The sequence below is a fragment of the Netta rufina genome (genome assembly GCF_964035555.1).
Source record: "Netta rufina genome assembly, chromosome: 6".
Lineage (NCBI taxonomy): Eukaryota > Metazoa > Chordata > Aves > Anseriformes > Anatidae > Netta > Netta rufina.
In genome coordinates this window covers 21,522,329-21,548,451 of record NC_140129.1, presented here as the reverse complement: position 1 = coordinate 21,548,451, position 26,123 = coordinate 21,522,329, and the positions used below count along the sequence as shown (strand labels likewise).

General features: G+C 34.2%; 1 protein-coding gene across 8 annotated transcripts in view; it reads left to right on the top strand.

The window, feature by feature from the left end:
* Positions 1 to 26,123, top strand: part of LOC311210771 (sodium channel protein type 2 subunit alpha) — a gene marked incomplete at both ends in the record, with an annotated part of 55,078 nt that overhangs the window by 11,851 nt on the left and 17,104 nt on the right. For 2 of the 8 annotated variants that reach the window (XM_084288949.1, XM_084288944.1), the window contains 11 exons: positions 1,896 to 1,959; positions 2,534 to 2,675; positions 3,487 to 3,693; positions 5,049 to 5,336; positions 8,515 to 8,895; positions 9,878 to 10,010; positions 10,930 to 11,168; positions 12,082 to 12,255; positions 13,735 to 14,091; positions 15,289 to 15,768; positions 25,800 to 25,920. In XM_084288949.1, the coding sequence (XP_084145075.1) occupies positions 1,896 to 1,959; positions 2,534 to 2,675; positions 3,487 to 3,693; positions 5,049 to 5,336; positions 8,515 to 8,895; positions 9,878 to 10,010; positions 10,930 to 11,168; positions 12,082 to 12,255; positions 13,735 to 14,091; positions 15,289 to 15,768; positions 25,800 to 25,920 (2,586 nt within the window). Of the gene's footprint in view, positions 1 to 1,895; positions 1,960 to 2,533; positions 2,676 to 3,486; positions 3,700 to 5,045; positions 5,337 to 8,514; positions 8,896 to 9,877; positions 10,011 to 10,929; positions 11,169 to 12,081; positions 12,256 to 13,734; positions 14,092 to 15,288; positions 15,769 to 25,799; positions 25,921 to 26,123 lie in introns of all 8 variants that reach the window. The other 6 variants (XM_084288948.1, XM_084288947.1, XM_084288946.1 and 3 more) reach the window with 6 other exon arrangements.

Sequence of the window (26,123 nt, the reverse complement as noted above, 5' to 3'; positions counted from 1 at the left end):
TTTTTTTTTTGTATTAGGTCTCATCTTGAGCTGTTAATGAAACTTGTTATAAAAACTGTGTATAGTGCAGATCCTTTGAAGATCTTCAGAAAATGCCCTTCTGAATTGACAGTGGGTCACTGGCAACTGTTTTATCAGAATCAGAATCATTTTTCAAGCATTTTCTGATGATTCCAGCTGGAACATATCTCCCTTACTTGCTTATGAAAGTGTCATGTAGGACTTGTACCTGTGACTACTGTCCTGACGTTGACAAAGGAGGATACAGGAATAGTTTTATGTACAGCTAATTTTTAATAAGCTCGTATTGACTTTTTTTTTTTTTTTTACTTTATCAATATCATCTTTATATTGAGAAATCGATCATTTATTTATTTATTTATTTATTTCAAAATACTGGGCTGAGAATTGAGCTGACTTGACAGTTTATCTGGATACTCTGTTTACCAGAGGAGGAGCTGTGCTGTGCAGAAATGTGAATTGGGCACACAGGCAATTTTGAAAATTCAGCTTGGTGCCTATCTTAATCTTTATACATTTTAAGCTTTTTAAGTAGGAGTAGATCTCTCACAGGGTATGACTGTGCAAGCACCTAAATATCTAAAAACCCATTGTCTTCTCATCTTATGTCGGAGAATAGAAGGCAGACGCAGAAGTGATGTGCACAATCTCTTTCTCATTAAAATAAGCAGATTTTATGCTGTCTCCATCATATACTGGTTGTGACAGAGTAGAAGCAGTCAATAGGAACTGGTTGCAATTCCCTGCTTGTCTCTTTAGCATTAGCCCTCAGCTTGTTCATGCCAGCTAAGTCAGTCCATGCCAGCTGGCAGTAGATCTCAAGGAAGGAACCATCTGTTTCCTGAGAACAGCCAGAGCATACCTAATTTTGGCAACTTTAGTTTAATATGCCACCTGATCCAAAAATCACCACTAGAGATTCCCATTTTGCTATAAGAGCTCCAAACAAGCAATTGATGGCAAATTGGTTTTAATTTTCTGCATCAAAACAGAGAAAGGAAAGGTGGGAGTGGCTGGGAGAGGAGCAGGAGCAGAAGAAGGACAAGGAGAAAGAGGAGAAAAGAAAGAGAAAAAGAGAAAGAGGGAGGATAGAGAAAGAGGGAAAGAAGGAAAGAAAAAAACAGGAAAGAGAATGAGACAGAAAAAGAAAGAAAAAGGAAGATTGTTGCAGGGGCTTTTTAAACTTTCATCTCTTTAAATTAATTTTAACCTCATTTTATTTGTTAGCCTATTAACAAAATGCATATAGATACTTCAGGTACATTTCTCTGCTATAGAATTTTGTGTAGTTTTTTTTTTTTTTTTTGGTCATGTATAATAAAAGCTTTGTTTTGCCTTCCACTGCTCAAGTCAAGATCCACTTAAAAATACCTCATGCATGTTGTGATGTGTTTTCATGCTGCAAAAACTTCAGTACTTTTTCCAGTAATATTTGGATAAACTAGTATGGAATCAATAGTTTTAAATGAGTAACTCTAAATGGTATATGCAAAAATGCTTGAAAAATGCAGGGAATTGCTCTCCTTATTTGTCCTGTTTTCCTGGTATTCATTCACTCATTTGCTGACATAAACAATTTGTTAATCCATCATTTGTATTCTTTCTCAGTTGTGTAGGTTAAACACAGAATAAATCATATGACTACCTTTCTATTCTCTAAAGAAAGACCAACTTGAAGACTATATAATTTTGCTATCAAAACAGTATTTTCCTTTTTTTTTTTTTTTTTTTAATCTCTGATCATTGTATATTGCAGTTAAACAGTTAGCTCTGCTTATTTCTTCAAAATGTAAAAGTTTTTGTCATAGTTCAATTTCCCTTAGGGTATAAATTATGTCTTTCTCATCATCCTATTCATTATTTTTTTTAAACAGATCATTTCTATTTCTTGGAAGGACAAAATGATGCTCTGCTGTGTGGCAATAGCTCAGATGCAGGGTAAGAAAACGGTCGTCATTTTTCATAGTGCATCAAGAAAGAATAATTAGCTACTTAGAATAGCTTAGGTAGCTAACTAAAGCATCAACTGTACCTTAGAGTTTCAAATTACCAATGTTTGGGGATATGAAGCCATACCTAAATATAACCATCTATGTGATTTGAGTTTACACAGGCACTTTCTTCAGAATTTTAGGCTAATTTTGTAAAGGTAATCCCATGGATCCTAAGTGCATAAATGTTACTGCCATTTGGCTGACGACTGTTTATCGTCAGCCGTTCTAGTTGACATTCTTCTCTTGCTTTCTTGATGGAAATTTGTTGATAAGAAAAATTGTGGGGAAGGGTTGATTGCTGTTAGTTATATTATTAAAGTACTGAAATATCAATAGGAAATGGAATTAAAAACTAAAAACTGATTAAGATACATATTTTTATCCTAGGTATGTAGAGTAAAATTTTACTTGTTCATAATTTCATTAGCAACTGGTACTCCTGAACAATTTTGTGATTTTCTATAGAATATCGTAATTTAGAGTAGTTGTTAAAAATAGCATTTCCTCTTCTTTTGTAGTCAATGTCCAGAAGGATATATATGTGTGAAAGCTGGTAGAAACCCCAACTATGGCTACACAAGTTTTGATACATTCAGTTGGGCATTCTTGTCACTGTTTCGATTGATGACTCAGGACTTTTGGGAGAATCTTTACCAGCTGGTGAGGACTTACTAAAATAAACAGCACCATCACCAATACCATTACTACATAGTACTTGCATAGTTATTTTCATTCACGTGTCCCTAAGGCCTTTGGGACACAAATCATCTTCTATTTCATATATGTAAGCTATCTAAAACAACAGGGGCCTTGTCCATGATTTAGGTTTCCATGTGCTATTCAAATACATAGTAAGAAATAGCTGTTACTTTATGAAGGTGGTTAAGAATTATTGTTTCCTTTTCACAAATGAGTAAATGAATTTGTTAATGCTTCTTGCCCAAACGTGGTGTAAATAGATGCTAGTTAAATTGATTTGCAGTCTAGTACAAATATGTTATCTTTGAGAAGGTTACATCTTGTCCCTGAACTATACAGATCCTTACCCTGAAGGACAGTGATGTTGTGCAGCATGACATTTTGTATACTGCATTGTCTTTGTGGCACTGTAGTTTGGGACTGATGAGAGAAGAAGGTAAGATGCTGGCTAGTGGCCCCACTACTGTTAGATTTAAAGGTTATAATACAAAGGTGTAATTGTGGCAGCAACTTCTGTAACATGTTTATCATTAGTAGAAATTCTGAAGTACTCAAGCTGCAGAATGTTATTCACCTTGACCATAGCAGACATAAAACTTGTGTTTTTGCACATGTAGCCAGGATGTAATACTAGCTACTTGTATGTGGAAAAAATAGCTAAATCATCTTGTGCTAACATAGAGCAATCTTACAATGTATTTCTAAAATATAACACAGATGCAATAGTATGTAAAAGTCTGCTAAAAATGTGTATTATTTCCTTTTTCTCCAGACACTGCGTGCTGCTGGGAAAACATATATGATCTTTTTTGTTTTGGTCATTTTCCTGGGCTCTTTCTACCTGATTAACTTGATCCTGGCTGTGGTTGCCATGGCCTATGAAGAACAGAATCAAGCAACCATGGAAGAAGCAGAACAGAAAGAAGCAGAATTTCAGCAAATGCTGGAACAACTGAAAAAGCAACAGGAAGAAGCTCAGGTAATTGTAAAGTAGAATTGCTTTTGCCATTCATGATTGTGATTGAATGTTCACACCTGAGAATAGTTTCAGTCCCCTACTTCTGAATATTACCTCCTCTCTCATAAATTAAAAAAAAAAAAAAAAAAAAAAAAAAAAAAAGAGAGAGAGAGAGACAACCAGCAAACTAAAATTTCAAACAAGAGATTGAAAATATTTTTTTACTGTGAGGGTGACCAAGCACTTGAACAAGTTATCTAGAGATGTTGTGCGATCTGCATGCTTGGTGATAATCAAAAGCTGTCTGGACATGGTCCTGGGCAACTTGTTTTCTGCTTTTGGTGATCCCGTCTGCACTGGGGAGTTGGACAAAATGACCTCAAGAGGTCCCTTCCAACCTCAACCACTCTGTGATTCTGGAAATTGAGGTGGAGATGTGGAAAAATAAACCAACAAACAGGAATTCTTATTTAAGTGACAGAAACAAAACTACTGTCGTTGCTGTGGGAGCAATATTTTGTTTCAGCAACATTTGGCTTTTTCTCTTCTGCAGCTCTCACAGCGTAAGTAGTGTTCAAGTTTTAAATAAAACTGGAAAAAGTGGAGAAAATGGAGAAAATGCTTCTTCTACAGATGTCATGATTACATACTGATTTGAAACTTCTTTTCTTTGTTTGAAAACTCTGAAATCTTTAATAGGATAATAGATTATGTCTGCTTGGCATGTGGCCACACAGAACAGAAGTTGAACTATGTCTTCCGTGTGATCAAATGACTAAAGCCAGCAATAGGGGTTTGTTTGTTTGTTTTTACTACAGATTGCAAATAAATATTAATCAAATGCTTCCCAAATGTTTGACTTCAAGCAGCAACAGATCACTAATAGCCTGCAGTTAAACTCAAATCTCCGGTGATTGTTTTCAACACTGAAATTAATAATGTCACACCAACTATTTAGTAGACTAGAGAGTATTGCAAATCCAGCAAAATGGTGCAAGAAAACTTTGCTTCCCATTAACAGGGATTTTCCTGTTGCTTCAGTCTTTTTTCCTTAATTTTACATAGTTTTTCAGGTGAAAAACTCACTGTGACATATTGCTCCAATCTGAAAGAGGTGCTTGTTAACCTGGTTCTACTGACAGCACATTTCTCCCTTGGGCTGCTTTAACTGCTGGTTTATGGAGCAGTGGCAAATTATGGTTCCTGTGGTATTTCACAAATTATACTTCTTATGATACACCGGGTTCAATGAAGCGGGATCGCTGCTTTTATTTCAAATTTATTATTTTTTTAAGAGTAGCAATAAATTTAAAATACTGAGTGGTGTGTATTTGTATAAATGTAGTAAATTGCATATGTGCTTGTACATATAGGCGGCAGCAGCAGCTGCAGCAGCTGACTCAAGAGATTATAGTGGAGTAGGTGGAATAGGTGGATTCTCTGAAAGTTCTTCTGAGGCATCAAAACTGAGCTCAAAGAGTGCTAAAGAGAGGAGGAATAGAAGAAAGAAAAAAAAGCAAAAAGAACAGTCTGAAGGCGAGGAAAAGGATGAGGAAGAATTTCGCAAATCCGAATCAGAGGACAGCATCAAAAGGAAAGGCTTCCGATTTTCCATTGAGGGGAATAGACTGACATATGAAAAAAGATTCTCTTCCCCACACCAGGTACCACAGTATTTTTACCTCTTAACATCTTTGTAGTCTAGTCATCGTAGAAACAAACCCCCTGTAATGCAGTTTGGTCTGTTTTTGCAAAAGATACCACAGACTCTAAGTATCTTAAGTCAAAATATAACCAAGCTAATAATTGCAATCAAAGATGAAACTGTAAGAATTTGAGAGATTTTGTTGAATTAATGTCTGAAAAATCAAAGTAATGTGTATTAGTTAGAATGAGTTGTATTTGCAAGTTTCTTCATGAAAAAGAGCACGACAAGGTGGATGTATTCAGAATGATCAGTGGCTTTAAAATTTGGTGCATACATATGAAGGAATTTCATGTTTTCGATGAGAAGAGTGTTAAATTTGGGGTGCAAAAAATGTTAAATGTATCATAAATGTTCAAGTAAAATTTGGCAAATTAATTGATGTGAAACCCTTAATAGTGTTATCTTAAAGGTGGAAATATCTGTGGCAAAGTGGCCTTGCATGTGTTCTCCTACATTGATACATCAGTGACTCAAGAAGAGTGCCATCTGCATCTCCCATTGAGACATTTATTTCATCTGATAGCTTTGTTATGTCATCCATTCTACAGTTATCAGAAACTCCGCTTCATTCGCCCACCTCAGACTGTCCCCTCAGCTGTTCGGGTCTAGATCTCACATCCATTCCGTTCTTTTTCTGCCCCTTTGTGTGACTTTTGCCTCAATATGTCTCTTCCTTTTAACCCCACATTCTTGATTCTCCCTGGTCTTTATGAATTGCTTTCCCCTTCTTTTTAGTAACTATTTCTAAATTCCTTCCCTTTTTATCCTCTTCTATTCCTGTCTCTGGAAAGCCTGTTTCATCACTAAATATAACATGTGCATCCATGTTCTTTTCATATATCACCTTCTCCAGCTCCCATTCTCAGAGAATATCAAACCTCTTCATCTGTTACTCTCTTATTAAGGACTTTCCTCCTTTGATCAGACTGCGGTGGGACTGTAATGTTTCTAGCTTCCCATATCTACCAAGTCTACTCCTTGCACTTCCTCCCTAACATACTTTTTATTTTTTTTCATAGCGCTGCATCCATTATTTTTTCTTGGTCTGATATTGTTTTATGTTTTAACTGTCTAACTTTGTAAGACTTCATTTCTGAATTTAATTCATGATTTATTCTATTCCTTATACAAATCTTCTCATCTGTATCCATTGACTTCAACTTCATGTTGAAGACCCATCTGATCCCGTAGGTCCTTATTCTTACTCATGTCTTCATTCAAACTGCAGCCTTATTCAGCTGCAGCTCAATTCATCCATACTTTAAGAAATGAAGCATACATCATCCAACTTGCTTCTCTTACCTTTTCATCTCTAAGTTCATATACAGCTGTTTACTATAATAGTCTAGTGCTTCCCTCTCCTCTGGTTTTCCAACCCCAGTTCCTTCCCACTCTGGGTTCTAGCTACCACACTTAACAGAAATTCCACTCACCACAGTTTTTAATAACCTTTTCCTAGACAAAACTCAGGTTTATATCTCATTTTTGACATCTTCCTTGACATTTCACGTGCTTTCAATGTAACTGACCATTATGTTCTTCTTGAAAACTTATTCTTCCTAACATTCATTATTTTGTCTCCTCTCGGTTCTGGTTTAGTTGTGCTTTAGAAGATTCCTTTACCTTCTGACAGTTTTCTAAGGGATTTCCACAAGGCCCTGTTGCTATTTCCCTACTCTCTCTTATTTATTTATTTATTTATTTATTTATTTTATTTTTAACTCTACTCTGGACCCACAGCTGTGAACAATTTTTAACTTGGACCTCTTTCTGTGTCCCAGTTACTGCTGTATTCATCAAGAATGTTGTTACACAGAACACTAACCTATCTCATTGCTTTTACCTAATCTGCTAGTTAACATACCTACCTATAGATATTTTCAATACTGTAAAACATACTGTGCTTAAAGCTCATCCCAACCTACCTTGTCTACTTACGGTAAGCAAATCAAGTCACAGCTTTGACTGACCCATGCCAGCATCCATAACCTCCTGTTAAATTTTCAAACTAGTTTTTTTGAGCTCTTTCTGGTGTGCTGCCCCCCATGCTTGGAAGAATCTTCCATGAGTTTCCACAGAACACTTCATTGCTTTCCTCAAATCCCTCTTTAAAACTCTCTTTTACCATGCTGCCTACAGAAAGCTTAACAGGGAAGTGACTTCAGGTGAGCTAAGACCACTGTTTATCATACCCATCAATTTTGCCTCTTCATATTCCCTCTCTTTTTGTATCCATCTGTTGTGTTACACTTAGATAATTTATTTGCAGAGTGCCTTTTTGTTCTGCATTTTGCAATGCCTAGAACAATGGGACTCAGGTCCATAAAAATAAGTTGCAGAAGAGAAACAGACACTGCTTTGTTATGTATCCTCTCTGCTGTTCATAGTGGTCTTGGGTGAAATCAGGTACTAATGCCGGTCATTCAAGTCAAGAGAATCACTAACATGAATTAAAGTTAAGCACATGTATAATTGCAAGATTGGAGCTTTATTTTGACTGATCCTGAAAAGATCCACCCATAGCAGAACATTTACTCATATGAGTAATCTGATGAGGATTAGTGAGACTGTTCATAGAAATATGCATACATATCTTTGCGTATTCAGAATAACTAACAATTTTGAAAATAAATAAAAATCTTATTGGGGCCTACTTGAACAATACCTGAAAAAAAAAAAAAATTAAACTGGGCAGTATTTGGGAGCTACTTCTGTGCACAGACTGAGTCACAGGAAATATGCCAAAAAATTATTTACTCAGCCTGTCAGACTAATCCCAACCTGGATAAATAGTGTCTAGATGTGCTTACTCAGTTTATGAACAGTTGGTAATAAAGCAGGCAGAATGGCAGAGGAAGCAATTCTGTCAAGCAGTTTCTTTTACTGTAATTAAACTGGTTGTTTTCATATAGCCAAAGTAGTAAAATAACTAGTCTTTGTCTGTCACTTATGTGCTCTTTGTTTACTACCCAAAAGGGAGTGTACTGGGGGAGGTTGTATATTAGGGTTGTTCATTTCCTTGTAGATGACCTTACCCTTTAAGACATATTAACACTGTGTTTTTTTCCCCTGTATGAAAGTGTTGTATTTAACATAATTTTCATCTGATAATCGCTGTTTTTATTTGCCTACAGTCTTTGCTGAGCATTCGCGGCTCCCTGTTTTCCCCAAGGCGCAATAGCAGAACAAGTCTTTTCAGCTTCAGAGGTCGAGCAAAGGATGTAGGATCAGAAAATGACTTTGCTGATGATGAGCACAGCACTTTTGAAGACAATGAGAGCAGAAGAGATTCTCTCTTTGTTCCTCATAGACATGGTGAACGGCGCAACAGTAACATTAGTCAGGCCAGTAGGTCATCCAGGACAGTACCTCCGCTTCCAGTGAACGGGAAGATGCACAGCACTGTGGATTGCAATGGAGTAGTTTCTTTAGTCGGTGGGCCTCCAGCTCTGACATCACCTACTGGACAGCTTCTGCCAGAGGTGATGATTGATAAAGCAGCCACTGCTAGCAATGTAAGGAAGTCTGCAGTAGCTCAGGCATTATGTCCTCTCCCTGTGTAACCAACTACTGTTTCTATGAAATTTAGTCACTTGAGAAAAATTCCCTTTTTGGCCAAGATGTGAATGCTCCTTTTATATATTCCAGTTATAAGCTGAAGAAGAAACTGAAGTTGTCTAGCTCTCATTAACTAGATAAGTGAAAATATATGTTAGTTCACTAGAATCAACAAAATAGCATAGGAAACCATTGAATAAATGTAGCACATGTCATCTAATAACCCATGTGTTCATTATACTAACTGAAGAGGTTATGTATTTGCATATCAGACAGGATATCAAAATTTATATATGTATATGTGAATTATATTAATGGAATATATTAAATGAGCATTTAACCTCCCACTGACCATACCTGAAACTTTTAATATAATATCTGATAGGACAACTTATGCTAGTTAGTGTTCCTATTGAATTGATAATTTTCCTAGTGATTTTTTTTTGGTGATGTCAACATTAAAAAATATTTTTGTCTTATTTGTTTTGAAATGTGTGCTAGGAAGTTAATAACTTCAAAGTTATCTTAATAAAATACACTTATACTTTGTGCTCTTACAGCTAGCTGCGTGGGCTGTGCATTTTCATGTTTAGAAAAATACTTCACTGCCTAATATGAAGGATATATATGGCAGAGTTCACTGACAAGCATTATGGAACTTTTAAAAGTAAAAAATGCATGAATCTGTTTTAAAGTCTCAGCCCTGTTTCAGCAAAATAGTTAAAAGCACATTCTCTGAGCACAAGAGCAGTCCTACAGATGCATTTGACCATTTGCTGTATACAAAGATAGGCATTACATTATTTTCTTGCAAAACAACAATGTAAATGGAGCATGAGGCAGGACACCAGAGTGTTTGAAACATTTTACTTTTATAATAATTTACAGTGTTATGAAATGAAAAATTGATAGGCTAGTTTATCAGTGTTTTATTTTCAGGGCACTACTACAGAAACTGACTTAAGAAAGAGACGGTCTAGTTCTTACCATGTTCCTATGGACTACCTAACAGATCCTAGTGCAAGGCAAAGAGCAATGAGTATAGCCAGCATGCTTACAAATACAATGGAAGGTATGTAAAATAGAATTTTTGTATTATGATACAATTACTATTAAATGTATGACACACTAAGTGTTAGTGGTGTTTAAAGGTAGCTATGTGAACCTAGAGGTAAAGACAAGGTGAGGTTTGTATATAGGGGTAGTTATTTTGTTTGTTTGTTTATTTTTTAATATGGACTGATATATTTGGAAAAGAAATCAAGCTTTCAGTATAGGTTTGACATGGAAGCAGCAAGCTTCCAAGAAAAATGCAAGCAGAAAGCAATTGATCAATGCAGTGTTTCTCTAGAGGAGTTGTGTTTTAGGGTAAAAGTTCTATTTAGATTACTGAAATGGCTATGCTTCTTGCAGTAGAACAATCCCCTTCTACCAGTTCACCAGACATGCTGTTTCACAAAGGAAAGATAACATTGCTCTTTCTGTAAGACTAAATACAATGATTCCAAAACATGGAATTAAAAAACTATATGCAACAAAGGGCAAAATGTTGTTCTGAGGCTTATATGACTATGCCCAAGATAGCAAATGGGCACGTTTGCACATTTGGGCCATAATTTTGTCTAAATGGTTGTCTCACTTTAGACTCTTTCTAAGAGTTTATCCTTCCTGAGTAAAATTTGGTATATTTTATTCATTCTATACATGCCAGATTCCTAAGGCAAATTTTTACTTTGCATCCTATGCAGCATTTATTTGTAAGTGATTATTTTATATATTGAATATTTGGTATTCATTTCACATCAAATCTAAAATATAGTGGAACAGACTATTTTTAATTTTTATTTATTTATTTATTTATTTATTTATTTATTTTTGACTGGACGTTAGCCTTGGTTTCAAAAGAAAATACGTAGGTCTAATAAGCAGGACTGGTAATATGTTTAAATAGAGAAATATGTTTAAAATGTTATTTACCTTTTTCTCTCTAGAACTTGAAGAATCAAGACAGAAATGCCCACCATGCTGGTACAAATTTGCTAACACTTGCTTGATTTGGGACTGTTGCACTCCCTGGCTGAAAGTCAAACATATTGTAAATTTGATTGTGATGGACCCATTTGTTGATCTGGCCATTACTATCTGCATTGTTCTTAATACCCTGTTCATGGCCATGGAACACTATCCAATGACAGAACAGTTCAGTGGTGTGCTTTCAGTAGGAAACCTTGTAAGTCTTTCATGATGTACAATGTATGTCAAATACATTTTTCTTAAATAATTCTCATGTAACCTATGTACGTATGTTTAAAAGAAAATGTTAACTAGGTATTAATAGGCTTGGGATTATTGAATTTAAATTTAAGCTGTAAAGTGCCTCTTTGTTGACATTTGTGGATTTATCCATTCTTGCTTTAAGGAATTTAATTCTCTTCCTTTTGTAAAAGGTGGTAAGATTTATTGAATCAATATACATTTTGATTTTTAGAACCCTCATCTTCTGTCATTGAAGCTAGTTACAGAAATTTATGTAATGTTTTCTCCGGAATGAACACTTACAAATTGAAAGAATCTTTGGATCCAATCCCACACCTTTTCTGCTCCTCACTAGCACCTTCTAATGTCCTGTCTGTAGAGGGGAAAAACCCAGCGAGCACAGCATATATTCTCTGACTTCACAGAATGAAATAGGTGATGAAATAGGATGACAGTGCTATTAACTTTTTTTCTTAATAAAATAATTGTCCCTCTTACAAAGTTATCTTTACCCCTAGAAGCAAAAAGATGAGATGTCACAAGGACAAAGATGATATTTGAGAAGAAAAAAATGAGTATTAAAATCAGAAGAGATTCTATGTATCAGTATTTATGCATGTGTATTAACTGCATGAAAACATTTTTCCCCTTTCTTCTTTGGCAACCACACACTGAGATGCATATGTAAGCTTCAAATCTGAATTTAATTCCTAACCAAATCTATTGCAATATGGGGAAGGTATTCAGATTCATCATGGATTGCTCGCTGAGCAAACCTAACAAAGGTTGAATCTGACAGTTTTATTATATAATATTTTATATATAAGATATAAACATTATAGTATTTTCTCATTAAAATGGACTAAGAAACTGTATTTTCCTTGCAGGTGTTTACTGGAATTTTCACAGCAGAAATGTTTCTCAAGATAATTGCCATGGATCCTTACTATTATTTCCAAGAGGGCTGGAATATTTTTGATGGTTTTATTGTGAGTCTTAGTTTAATGGAGCTTGGCCTTGCAAATGTAGAAGGATTATCTGTCCTTCGATCATTCCGATTGGTAAATATACTAAATAAAATACGTTTCTATATTTTTTTTTATATATTTGTGCATTTATGTCATGCATTTTTCATTCGTACGTTATATATTTTGCTGAGTCAGAAGTTCCTTGCATAAGAACTTACAAAATACGGAATTCCATACCACTTAATGGCAAATATTTATTATGTCAAGTTTGTTTTATACATTATCTTGATAATACCTATTTCTCCTTCAAAACATTGTCATGATCAATTTTGTTTGCAGCAGGGGTGTGCTTTAGGAATTAACCTTTTAAATAGTGGTATCTTTTAGAGTCTTTTTTTTTTTTTTTTTTTCATAAATGAGGGAATAAAGAATGCAAGAGCCACAGACCATCACAACCTGTGACTGAAGAAGATAAGTAAACCACTTAGTAAATAACTAATTAATTAATAAAAGTTTATCAACTATTTAGCTGATAAGCTTCCATTACCAGTTTGCTTACCATAAGCATCCAGTTTGCTTACATGGTTAGTTTTAGAAGAAAGCAGTGTTAAGAATTTTCTTTGGATAGAAAATATATATTTTCTGTTCTGAAATCACTAGAGTATCTCTGTCTGTTGTTAGATACCTCTGACATGAATAGGAACTTGAAAAGACTTGGTCTTGCTGAAGACTGGGCAAGGATGCAATTTGATATTCAAATCCTTTTTAAAAAGACATAAACAATAAGAGAAATTAAACTAGAGTTCCTGGTCATCAACTCCTGCCTTAAATAAAGCAACCCTCCCAAAAATAATTAAATAAATCCCCTCTGAAAAAGTTTTTTTTTTTTTTTTTAATCTATTTGCTGGTTCTCCATATAGCATTCTATTGTCTTTTTCCCTAAGTCTAGTATCTGTCTGGATTGACTTCTCCCTCAGTAATAGAGTTTTGTATTTTCCTTTGCATCTACATGTATTTTAATTATGTCTCATTCCATTAAATAACATTTACATTTAAATTCCTTTGATTGTAACACTTGCTATATTTTTCCAATTGCGTCAATTTTTGTCTGTTTTAATTTGTACTTTAATATACCATATTTTTTTGTCCGCTTTTCTCAATGTTGCATGGTAAACTTTATAAGACACACATGATGCTTATTTTTCACGACGGAAAAGGTGGTGTAAGAGATACTTGTAAGTAACTTCTATGCCTGTCATTAAAAACTCTAGCTTGTTTCTCCTTTTAGGAAAACCATTTCTTCCATCTCTCTGCTAATGAACAAGAACGGGATCTGAAAGTGTCTGAACACTAATAATCTTGTTAAGCTGATCACATTCCACAAGCACTGATTTATTTTTTGTAGTATTCTCTTAGAATTGACTGAAGGAGAAAAGACAGTTTTGACCAATTTGTCTGTAGATATCTACAGTTATCAAAGGAGGCAAAGGCTGAATTGGAGACTTTACAGTTACATTTTATTTATTACAATTAATAACATAAATAACTGTGTACCTTTCTTCTGTTTTGCAGCTTCGAGTTTTCAAGTTGGCAAAATCTTGGCCAACTCTAAATATGCTCATTAAGATTATTGGCAACTCAGTGGGGGCTTTGGGGAACTTGACCCTTGTGCTGGCCATCATTGTGTTCATTTTCGCTGTGGTTGGAATGCAGCTGTTTGGGAAAAGCTACAAGGAATGTGTCTGCAAGATCTCCAGTGATTGTGAACTTCCACGCTGGCACATGCATGACTTTTTCCACTCTTTCTTGATTGTGTTCCGAGTGCTGTGTGGAGAATGGATAGAAACAATGTGGGACTGCATGGAGGTTGCAGGCCAAACTATGTGCCTTACTGTCTTTATGATGGTCATGGTGATTGGAAACCTAGTGGTATGTAATCAATGGGAGTTTTTAAAAAGTTTTAGAATGTTTTTCCTATTTTTCACAGTTTAGAAATAAGAGAGATGGAGACTGAAGAACTTTAGGAAATTGTTTAATTCATTTGCCCTTTCTCTACACAAAGTTCAAATATACCTTGATCAGTTTGTCTACCTCTTTTAAGTCTTCACTGAGTTAGTAACATCTTTGGTAAGATCAGTGCTAAATTATTTTCATAAAATATTGTCATAAAGATGCCTTTGAAAAAATCTAGCTTAAATCACCTTTGCAGCCAATTAGACTGCCTGGTATCTATAATCATGCAAAACAATTGGTCTTCATGACAACATTTTTATTACCTAAAGTAATAAAAATTCCACTTTCAGTCTTTTACTTCTGAAACAAAATAAGCCTAGATGTTAAACCTTTTCTCATAAGTGATGCTTTCTAAACTGCTTAATCCTGTTATTGCGGGCCTTTGAATTCCTCCCAAATGCCATTTTCTGGGTAGAGGCACAAGTGTTGAATAATTTGGAATAATTATACTCCATGTCTTACACATACCATTCCTATTTATACATCCCCAAATTACATACCAAATTTCTGTACCAGCATTGCTCTCCTGAGAATGTGACTGAATGTGTGAAACAGATTCCTAAAACCAAAATATATCACATCTGTTGATTTTTTCTCTATTAGCTAGTTTTCAAGCACAAAACAAAACCAGACTGAGGTATTCTGGACAAATATATAATTTATTATATTCTGAATTAGACACACTGAAATTATGGTCTTCTGAATTGTAGAAAACTGAAGTCTACCTGCATTCCCCTTGCCTATGAACACTACCGAGGAAATGACTTACATGGCTTGCATACTACATACCGTGTTGTGTCCTGTTTCCCTGTGTCATTCTCCATTTTGAGAAGCAGACCTGCAAGACTTCCAGTGTGGAGGAAAAAATCATGGAAGAGTTTAGATTTTCACCTATATTAGTCAAGTTCTGGAAGCTAATTTAATAATTAAGTTTTTGTCAAATTATAATAAAAGGGGATAGTAAGTGGATTGGAAATAACAGAAAGAAAGTGGTTTGAAATAAAGTGCTAGCTGTGATATAAAAAATATGTCATATCAAACAACCCATAATGGAATTACTTGTATGAGTTTAAAATAAGAGATCCAGGTTATTTTCTCTTTACTGTCTTTTAGGTACTCAACCTCTTTCTGGCCTTGCTGCTGAGCTCCTTTAGTTCAGACAACCTTGCTGCTACAGATGATGATAATGAAATGAACAATCTACAGATTGCTGTGGCAAGGATTCAGAAGGGCATAGACTATGTGAAGAGAAAAGTGCGTGAATTCATCCAAAAAGCCTTTGTTAGAAAGCAAAAAGTTTTAGATGAAATCAAACCTCTTGAAGACCTAAACAACAAAAAAGACAGCTGTATTTCCAATCACACGATAGTAGAAATAGGTAAAAACCTTGCCTATCTTAAAGAAGGGAATGGAACTACGAGTGGCATAGGCAGCAGCGTGGAAAAATATGTTGTTGATGAAAGCGATTACATGTCATTCATAAACAACCCAAGTCTCACTGTGACAGTGCCAATTGCTGTCGGCGAATCTGATTTCGAAAACTTAAATACAGAAGAGTTTAGCAGCGAGTCAGACCTGGAAGAAAGCAAAGAGGTAGGACTATTTCTATGTTAAAAATAATCCAATCCTTTTTACTCTTCTAAACATACTAGTGTATAACACAGTGTACAAACTTGTATTTAAGATAAATTGACATAAGATTGCAAGTTTTGAATGAGATGGTAGTAAACGATTCTACTTACCTTAAAAATCAGATAGTATAAAACAATTTTAAAGTAAATTAATATTCTTTTTTTTTTTTTTTTCCCATTTTATTTAGTTAATTCACTTACAAGAAAATGAACTAATTTAATAGCCTTGGATACCAAAACTCTTATAAAATGTGGGGGGTGAGTTGTGCAAGTATCTTGATACTTACTTCATCAGTTTAGTTATCTATTCTTTTGTCTGCTTTCTGAAGGGCCTCCTGTCAAATAAATTGTTCATTCTGATGCTTTTAACTATTTTGACATAGTCAAAAAACGTCTGTATACGTCATAAGTATATTTGAATATTGGACTAGCATCACTAGATGATTTCATCTCAATCACTGTCAACCATCTGATGGTAGTAGAACTGCTGAAGAAGTGAAGTAGTGATCTGGCGGTAAAAAATAAAAAATTACAAAGCTTTATGTCTCAAAAAATGTTATGAGGCTTTATACCTCAGTATAAGATCATATGGTTACCCACTGTCATTTTTAAAGCTTTAAGATGTTTGAATATGATACCTACTGTGAAAAATAGTAAAACGCACCTCTGTCTGGCAAAATGTGGTGCCAAGTGGATGACTCCAAGCTAGCAGTTAGTGAGTAACAGTGGATGCCAAAGCTATTCTTACTGTGTTAAGCCTGTGCAATTGTACATGATAGAGGAACACTGCCTCATGCAGTAAGTCTGTGCTATGTTCAGTAGCAATGCTAGTTCATTCAGAATTAGCATGGGCATTTTTGAGCAGTACTGCATGCTGTGGTGTAGACATAAACTAACATAAAGAAGTTCATAAATGATTTTCTCACACTTGAATCTGAGGATATAAATATGGATAAGATTCTAATAATTCTTACCCCTAGATCCTTTCTTGCACTGTCTGCATCACACTTTTAGTCACATTTTCTTGTCTCTCCAGAAATTTCTTCACTTTTCTTTCAGAAATACATTGTTGTGGGTAGGGTTTTGTTTTGTTTTGATATTGTTTCTACTAGTGTTTCTCTTACTTTTCATGACCATGGGGGGGGTCTACAACAAAGCAGAAGTTCTATTAATTAGCTCTTTAATTGTTCTGTGTAAAGAAGAGGGTGATGATATGAAAATTTATTGGTCTTGAATGTAGGACGCTGATTGATTCCATTCTATCTTTGTGCTTAAGATGAGACAAGGAATCTTCTTCAGGCACCTTACAACACACAGGGCATTGTTCTATCATTCTGTTGTTCTATTGCTCCATTGTTAACTGTTTCAAAGTTTACTGCTGACTAATGACCAGAAAATTCTACTGCTAATCTGATGAATTTCCACCTAACAGTGAGATTATCCATAACATTTGCATATCACAATAATGTCACAGGTCATTTTTCTGTCTTACTGTAAATTGTGTTGTTTCTTGATATAGGCCTGGACCTTCTGGGTTTTTTCTTTATGGTCCTGCTAGTCATCTTCAAGCACATCCATAATTTTCAGTCTTTTCCTTGCTTAGCAACTAGTGATATCCAGAAGGTGTACTAAAAGTTTGGGAATAAAGTGTAATTTGGGAAAATTACATTCCAATACTAGGAAACCAAATACTTTGGAGTTCTTCATCACAAAATATTTATTGCTATCTCTGTTGAGTAGCAATCTGTCATTCTGCATTTGTCTGTAAAGTTAATATTAGTACAGTATTCCTATCGATTTCAAAGATGCTGTCAGCGTAGGCCTATGATTTTTAATAAAATATTCTAAATACTTCAATTAGAAAGTGTGAAGAAGATACTGTTAGTTTATGCTGCAGGTTACTGGCAATGATGCTTCAGATGGTATTACTATATGAGTGGTACTGAAAGAAAATTTTCTGGCAGATATAGTCTGAGATGTTGACTATTAAGTCCTGTTAGGATCAAAAGTATGCACTCAGAAAAGCGTTACTCTAAACTCTCCTCTCTTCACTGCTTATTCTGAGATCCTGTCTGCAGGTTAATTCCTGGTAGTAGTAAACCATGTTTTAAGATGTGCTGTAAACTTTTCCTGTGGTTGGTTGTTTTTTGTTTGTTTGTTTGTTTTTTGTTTTTAATGGTTATGAAGCTATGCAAATATTAGATTTATTTTATGTTTTATGTTACAGAAAGAAGGACTTTAAACATTTTCACTAGTGATTATTTAATTCGATGCTGAAATCTGTTTTAGAAAATGTAATGGAGTATTTTCGGTTTCTCATGCTGAAGTTGCAACTATTATGCAGAAAACAATTTGTGATTCACTGAACAGTGACAGCAAGAAGGAACATGCATTTTGGTAGTGCCTAAAGATTACGCTATCCGTTTTGCAAAATAAATCTTTCCCTACTACAGATTCTGTTTATAATTTTTTAACATTCAATAGTTGATGGCTAAAATATGTGAACTCCTCCACTTGTGAACATACTTAGGACCAAAATTATTTGCTTTTGCAGAAATTTAAGGTAAAAAAATGAAAGAAAACATTTACAAAATTCAGACATCTTAAAGAGAGACAAAATAGTTAAGCAATGATGATTATGAGTATTTTTTTGGATTTAATTGCCTAAAATTCAAATATATTTTAATCACAAAAGTAGAGTTCTTTATCTTAATCCTGGTTCCTACTTTTCACTAGAGAATTCTTATCTGCTGTGGTTTTTGATATAGAGCATACTAGTCACAGGACCAACAGTCTGGTCATGAAATTAGTGAAATAAGATATTTTTAAAATTGAAAAGTGACTACAAATGGCTTTTTGTTCAAGACTTTTTTTTTTTTTCTTTTTATGCTGTACCATGGCTTACATTTCTGCTTTCTCATATTTTTCCATTTATATAATTCTGATGTTGCTGAGCATTGATCCGCAGTCACTTTATTGCTTACAAACGCAAATTAAAAGTGCTCAAATTAGAAATTGCCACCAAAACACATTTATTTAGCAGAATCTGAAATGAAAGACAGCTTAGACACCAGCGTAATGTACTGTGAGATCACTGCAGAAAATAGCCAGATCCTGATGAGTGTGTGTCTGTTTTGTTGTTGTTGTTATTGTTGTTTGTTGTTGTTTTGTCTCTCTACATACATGGATGCATGTATTCATTGTGGCATAGGGCAATAAGATGAATACTTACATAGTAATTATAATTTATTAGCAAGTTTTATTTAAGTATATTAATGTTTGGTGAATTCTTCATTATAACATGCATCTTTTCCAGCATTCTGATGGAAATACTAACTCAATTCTGCCCTTCTAGAAACAAAACATACAATATCATACGTGCTAGTAGGTATATGAGCATACATAATGAAAAGCTCTTTTCTAGAAGATTGCCTTTGAGGCCTAAAATAAAAGAAATAATTATGGAGATGTTGTGTCCATAAGAATGGTACTGGGGAAGTTGAATGCAATAAGGAAATCAGGGAATATATCCTAAATAAAATGTTACCATGAAAGTAGGGCCATTAACGCATGTGGAGCCACTATGCTGAGTCTGTTGTCTATGCAGGTCTGAAGACCTGAACTGTGGTGCTGCTATCCAGCACAGAAGTTGTAAAATATATTTTCCTTTTTAGGTCCTCTAGTACTATGGGGATGGTGTATATAGAAAATTTTGTAGTGTGTGTATATCTGTGCAATAACTAGATTTTTATTTTAAGTGTAACTTCTAGGCTAGTATAAACCAAGATATACAAAGTTACAATATATTTTTTTATTTTTAATGTATGTGGGATCTCCTAATACTGCTGCAGGCATCTTAATGTATATTTTAATTTAGGCGGTATTCAGCAATCTGAAAGATACTTATTGTCTTGTGTTCTCACATATCTTCATATTATTCTGAATTAATGAAAAGTAAATGTTTGAAATCTTTACTCAGCCAATATTTTTTATAAGAATTTGGAGCGCAAAAAAGCCAAGGTGCTGTGTCCTGAACTTCACTTCCTACCATTCTTACTTCTCACAGGAGTAGAACCAAGCTGGATCAGACAAGAGTGCAGCTCTGGTGCCTTTTAGGGAGGCAGAGCATCGTGTCACAGGTTACCTAAGCGAATTGTACATATATATATTATATATAATCACTTTTTAATGGATATTGACTAGCATGCATGCTATTCAGCTCCCGTCCCATTCATTGCAATAAAGTACAAACATGCACAGCTGCTCTCTGCTGAGCCACGGGACTTGCATCACGGCATGGTCAGGCGAGATCGGCAGCCCCAGTATTTCTACAGCTCAGATGCTATACTTTTCATGATATTCTAACAGTATTTGGCAGTGCATGCTATGTACCTTTCCCAGTCTTGATGTTAAAATTTTCAGGATTCTAGTGTTGAAAGATTTTCTTTCCTTTTGTAAGAACACAGGATATGTAACACCTAAATCTTTCTCATCAGAATTTTAAGAAGTCCATCTATAAATTGTGTTGATAGTGGAAGGCTGCTAGCTGTTTTTGAAAACTTCCATGCTATTTTAGGTTGTAATGAAGATAGATTGCAAACTCACGATAACCATATTTGTTTTTCTACAATTTCCTGTAGAAATGTGTTTCTTTACTCATATAAGCATTTAGTTATTTGGGTTATTAATATGCATTAATTGAAGCACCATTAAGCATGAAATGCATTTAATTTCTACAGTCAAAGCATGTGACAATTATTTGGTTACAAAAGCTTATAGAAAATGGGTGTTTGGCTGGTCAAACATTCAGAGATCAGTTCTGCTCTTACTTACACCCACACTTTTAAGTGTAGAGGTGCAAAGAGAAAACTGATGACAAAATCTGACCCAATTCAGTCTTTCCATAGCTCTTTAATTTATGCTCACAAACTGACTACCTCCCTAAACATCTAAAATTGTCTGCCCTGAGAAACTTAAACTTATTGTCACATTATGGGTAATAAATGCAACTCAGCAATCCAGTAAATAAATTATTGATTTAGGACCAAAAGGTTCCCAGATTCAGAATAATTTGCATCTCACCTATTAAAAATTACCATAATATTTACAACATCATAGTGCAATATGATGCTGCTTTCGGTTTGGTAAATAAGTGAACTAATATACACTTATTACATAGCTTTTTATCCTCTATTTGTAACGAATAATTTTTCTGATGAGTCATATTTTGATCTACAGATATTCAAAATTCTTTGCTGCTCTGAAAAATTCAGGCTTTGATTTGTTTATGAAATGGTCACACCACATTGTCAGATGTGTATGATATTAACTAGTGAGACATTGTTTCACCTTGCAGATAACTTTGTTAATCTTTACAAACAGTAGGCCCATGTTGTTTCAGAAATATCCTTTTGCTATTTGTGTGAATTAAAGAGCCTTTTAAAGTGGCTTATAATGGGAGTGCTTTCGCAAATATTTGCACTGCTACTTACAATGCTTTTGCTTTCATCAAGCATTCTTGCAAATATTTTCAATTATCAAATGCTTATGAATAAGTAGATTAAAGTAATTATGAATATCAGTAAAGTACAGAGTGGACTGAAATTTAAGGACTCTGGGATTTTGCATTCTTTGCAAACAATAACACAAAATAGTTTTGCCTTGATTTACAATGTTCTGGTTTTTTGACCTGGTAGAGTTATTATGCCTGACTGTATAAGCACTAGAAAGAGTGACATCCACATGCCACTTAGCTGTACTAGTGGAACTACAATGATATTTAGCCACTTGGTTGTTTTTATAGGTTATATAGCTGAACTGGAACAGACTGTGTAAGTTTGGAGTTAACATCAGTACCAAAATCAGAGTTAAACTCCTTTTCATACAGACATCCAGACAGCACTGAGAAAAAGAAAAATATATTTTCCATTATTTGATGTTTTCACAGGTATTGCGAGGAATGGAAATTAAAGCAAAATGAAAATGGTGGTTTCTCTTGGCGCTATCTTACTGCTCTTTGCTCCTTCAGTCCCTTAAATTTTGATTTTGAGAGTTCTTAGTTGCATCCTGACCAATCATGAAACGTCAGGCTTCATTAAAAATATTAAATTATGAGCTGTTTAGCTACTCTGATAATCATCGTAGAAACAAAGAAAGAAAGAAATGTTAGAAGCTCAAAGTGGCCTGGCTGTAAGTGAAGCAGAATTGTCTGAATCTATGAGATGTTGTGAAGGTTCAGAAAGTAGTGTATTTCAAAAACTTCCTGACCTAAACTTGGCTGCTGCTTTTTGCAATGCTTCTCTGATAGGCAAGCTGCTTTCCGCTTTCAGTTTCTTTCTTGAAAGCTAAACTAAAAACTGTATCTCTGTATACTGTACTGTATTGCTGACTAAAGCATGACTGGCAATGCTGTTGGTAAATACGCCATAAAAGATACATACCTATGATAATCAGTATATTGCTGCTTTTGAACCATGTAAGTTAGTGTCTTCTATGAAAGCACAATGTATGTTCTGAGTTTTTTAAAGTAGATTCCTCTGAGAATAATTTCCTTAGCATACCGTTCAGAAAACCTTTCTTTTTTATTATCTAGCGTCATAATTCTTGCAGATTGTCTAACAGTTGACCTTAATAATGTAATCTGTAAACTCTTGTAATCTGAATGACTGAATGCTTTTGAAATCTAGAAACATGATATCAAAAAAGGTTGAAAAAGGACTTGCTAGCATAGCAAAGATAAAGTTTGGTTTTGATGATTTTGTTCCTACAGGTGATGATTTTGTTCCTACAGGTTCATTCTTTTAAAAAGCCATATACATGTTTAGTAGACAGCATTGCCTAGATCCAGTTTGTGTAATGCTGGTGAGCAGAGAAGAATTTATCAGGTGCAAAAGTAATTTCAAGATACGTTCAGGTGAAGAACTGGGACATAAGCTATATACCCAACATTTCAGGGTCTGCAGCTGGGGATAGTCTACCCATCCAGCTGGATTCTGTATGTGTGAACACAGGCAATTCCAGTTCGGTGACAGAACAAGTCTTCATATGTATTAAAGCATATGGATAAAACATAATCAGCCATGACATGATCCCAGGTGATTTTGTGTTGAATATGTAGAAATTAGTACAATATCCCTGGGTCATTTGCTTTATACTAGAACAGAAGTTTGCTGTGGAAATATGTGATTGTTACTGAAAAAAAATTCCTGCTACACTGAACTTTATTGATTTGGTGACATCTTAAGATATATCATAGAACCTTCCTACCTGTTTGTAATGCATGCTAGTTTCTATAATAAATATTATGTAGAATGCCATACAATAAATTCAGTGTTGAACAGAGAAACAAAAAGATAGCTAATAATTATTTCTCTTATTTTTTTTTTCTTCCCCAAATGATACTTAGTTATTACAGATTTAATTTGTTGAATAATGTTTGTAATATGATTATTTATAGAGTAACCTGTTTGGAGCTAATTTCAAGTATACAAGAACAGCATGCTAAGGAAATACTCTGTTACACCGATAACAGAAGACTAACTGAATTCTCAGTAGGATAAGGCATTTTATTGCTGCGTTTCAAATATCACCTGATGATTCAAATTTATAATTTATCTGTTTAGCCTAACTCCTGTGATTATTATTACAGCTCTTTACAAGAAGCATACCAGATATTCAATGAGAAGATTATTGTAAGATACAACTCACCATACATACTGGCCCACATAAATAAAGATGAATTTCTGATGTTCCTGATAATTGACTGTTCTCCTGTATCATTTTCTAGCTTTTCTACCTGATCATTTTGATCTCTTTATAGTGATTATCTCTAATCTTCCATCTTGAATTACCTGTTAGTCATATGCAATTTCAGTAATAGGAATTATTAGTCCTTCTTCAAATTAACATGTGCTGATTAAACTCTCTGTGTAATATCTGAGTTACTGAATTCTTCATTTTTTTCTGTAACAGAATGGACAGTATGTCTTTCAAGCTTATATTTTAACTAGTTCATTTTTTTTGTTTTTTTTTGCTCTGCTACTACAGCATTCGGCTAGAAATGCTGTCCAGATTGGAATGATGCAAGCAACATTTTAAGAAAAGTTAACGAACAGATAGTCACTTCTCAGTTTAAAAGTTATTTACTGTATAGTATTGGTAAACATTAAGTTTGACACTATACATAAATTTCTTTGAAATGTACCTTATGTTTGTAGTATTTCTGGTCTTTTTTCAAACTGGTGATTGTTTTCCACTCATGTTTATATGCTGTGGTCCTTACTTTAGGACTGCAGTATTTATCCCATACTTTCCAGCTTCACCATTGTAGAGGCAGTATTCCACAATGACAAAACTGCCATGCACCATCTACAATTTTGAATATGTTGTAATGGGAGATTTATAAATAACTAATCTGCAGAAGAGTATGCATCCATGTGTGTACATTGGACCTAACTTCAGAGATGCTAAAGCTCATGCACAGATTTAAAACATGAATATGCAAACTGGGATTTTCAAAGAAACATATAGGGGTGTGGATATCACTGAAATTACATGCATAATATACCATACAATAAATGTTTCTGTTTGCTTCATCTTCCTCTAAAATGTGGACTATAGTGTACCATGGTACACAGAAATCAAAATTAAGCCTATGTCAAAATGACAATATATTGTCACTGTCATTTGATAAAATCAGAGTGGGAAAGAAACAAATTAATTTTATCTTTGTTTGAAGAACTTACTGAATCTTGTCAACAGTGGAAAATTACCTTGAAGTTTTATGGTACTTTCTGTATTCACATATAAATATTGTTTACATTTCCTTTTAAAAAAAAACACTTATAGAAGTTGGAGCTTCTTGAACATGTTTTAAAGGAATAATGCCTCTAACTTAAGTTTTAATTGTCAGCAAAGTTATATCTTTAATGTTTCCATGGATCATCCCTCTATTTAATATTAATTCCCCAAAGACTGTGTTTTAACACTGCTTACATCATTCCCTTTATAAAATTAGCTACTTATCAATGCAGCCATTTTACTGATGTTATACTCCACATAGTGATAACATTAGAAGAGTCATAGAATGCCATGATCAAACTGCTTTTACTTACTATAGTACTCATATTTGTCTGTTGCCAACAGAGTATGATGGTATGAAATAGAAGATTTGGAATACATTATCAGTTTGACTAATTGGTTCCATATTGTTTTATCACAATATTGTTTTTAAAACATTTGTTTTCACTTCAGTTCTCCAAAAATTATGTTTTTTGTTTGTTTGTTTTTATAGTTATTGGACATGTATGTGTACTGTAACAAAGTAATAAGTAGTTCAAAATGCACAATAAAATCAGAAAATGCATTGGCAATTGAGAATGCAAGATAGCAGCTACTGCTATTAAAATAATGTGATGCTCTTTTAGAAATAATGAAACTTAAACTGTCCTGTACAACTTATAATATGTGTTTTCATGTCAATGGTAATGAAAAGTTTATATTCAAGCTTTTTAGATTTTACAGACTTGATAGAACAACATTTACTTGAGACATGAAAATACATCTTTGCAGCTTGCTGTTGGTTTGGTCATGATGTTGGAAAAATGATTTGTATTAACACATGCTATATGAAGTGTAATCTCAAATGAAGCCACATGATTGGAATAACTAAAACAGTACAAAGTGTAGAAGGCATTAATTCCTAATTTACAGAAATTTAATTTCACAATTCTTATATGTGGCTAGTAATTTCAGCAATTCCTTCTATGAAAATATCAAAATATTTTCCATAGAGAAAATACACATACTGTTTCTAATCTTGTGACCTCACCTGTAGTAGAGCAATTTGGCATTAGATTGTAGATAAGATACTCTTCTTTTAATGTCAGAGCACGAAATACATGCAAAAGATTTTGGTATGCATTTCAAACATGAACATTATTCAAAATAATTAAAAATTGAAATATATATATATATGTGGGGTTTCATTCACAGAAATTAAATGCGTCTAGTTCATCAGAAGGCAGCACAGTTGATATTGGACTACCTCCAGAAGGAGAGCAGCCAGAAGTAGAACCTGAAGAAGCTCTGGAGCCAGAGGCTTGTTTCACAGAAGGTGGGTGAAGTACAATATACTAAGGGAATTAGACCTAATTATGTTGCTTTGGACTGTGTTCTATTCTTAGTCAAAAGAAAAAAGCTGCTATGTTATTATGATTGTATTTGATTTTTCTGTGAGTATCTCTCAGAGGTAGTGCCATACTTTTCTGGTGCTCTCTTTCTTCTTCATATGGATTGTAGGAGTTAGAAAGTTTTTGT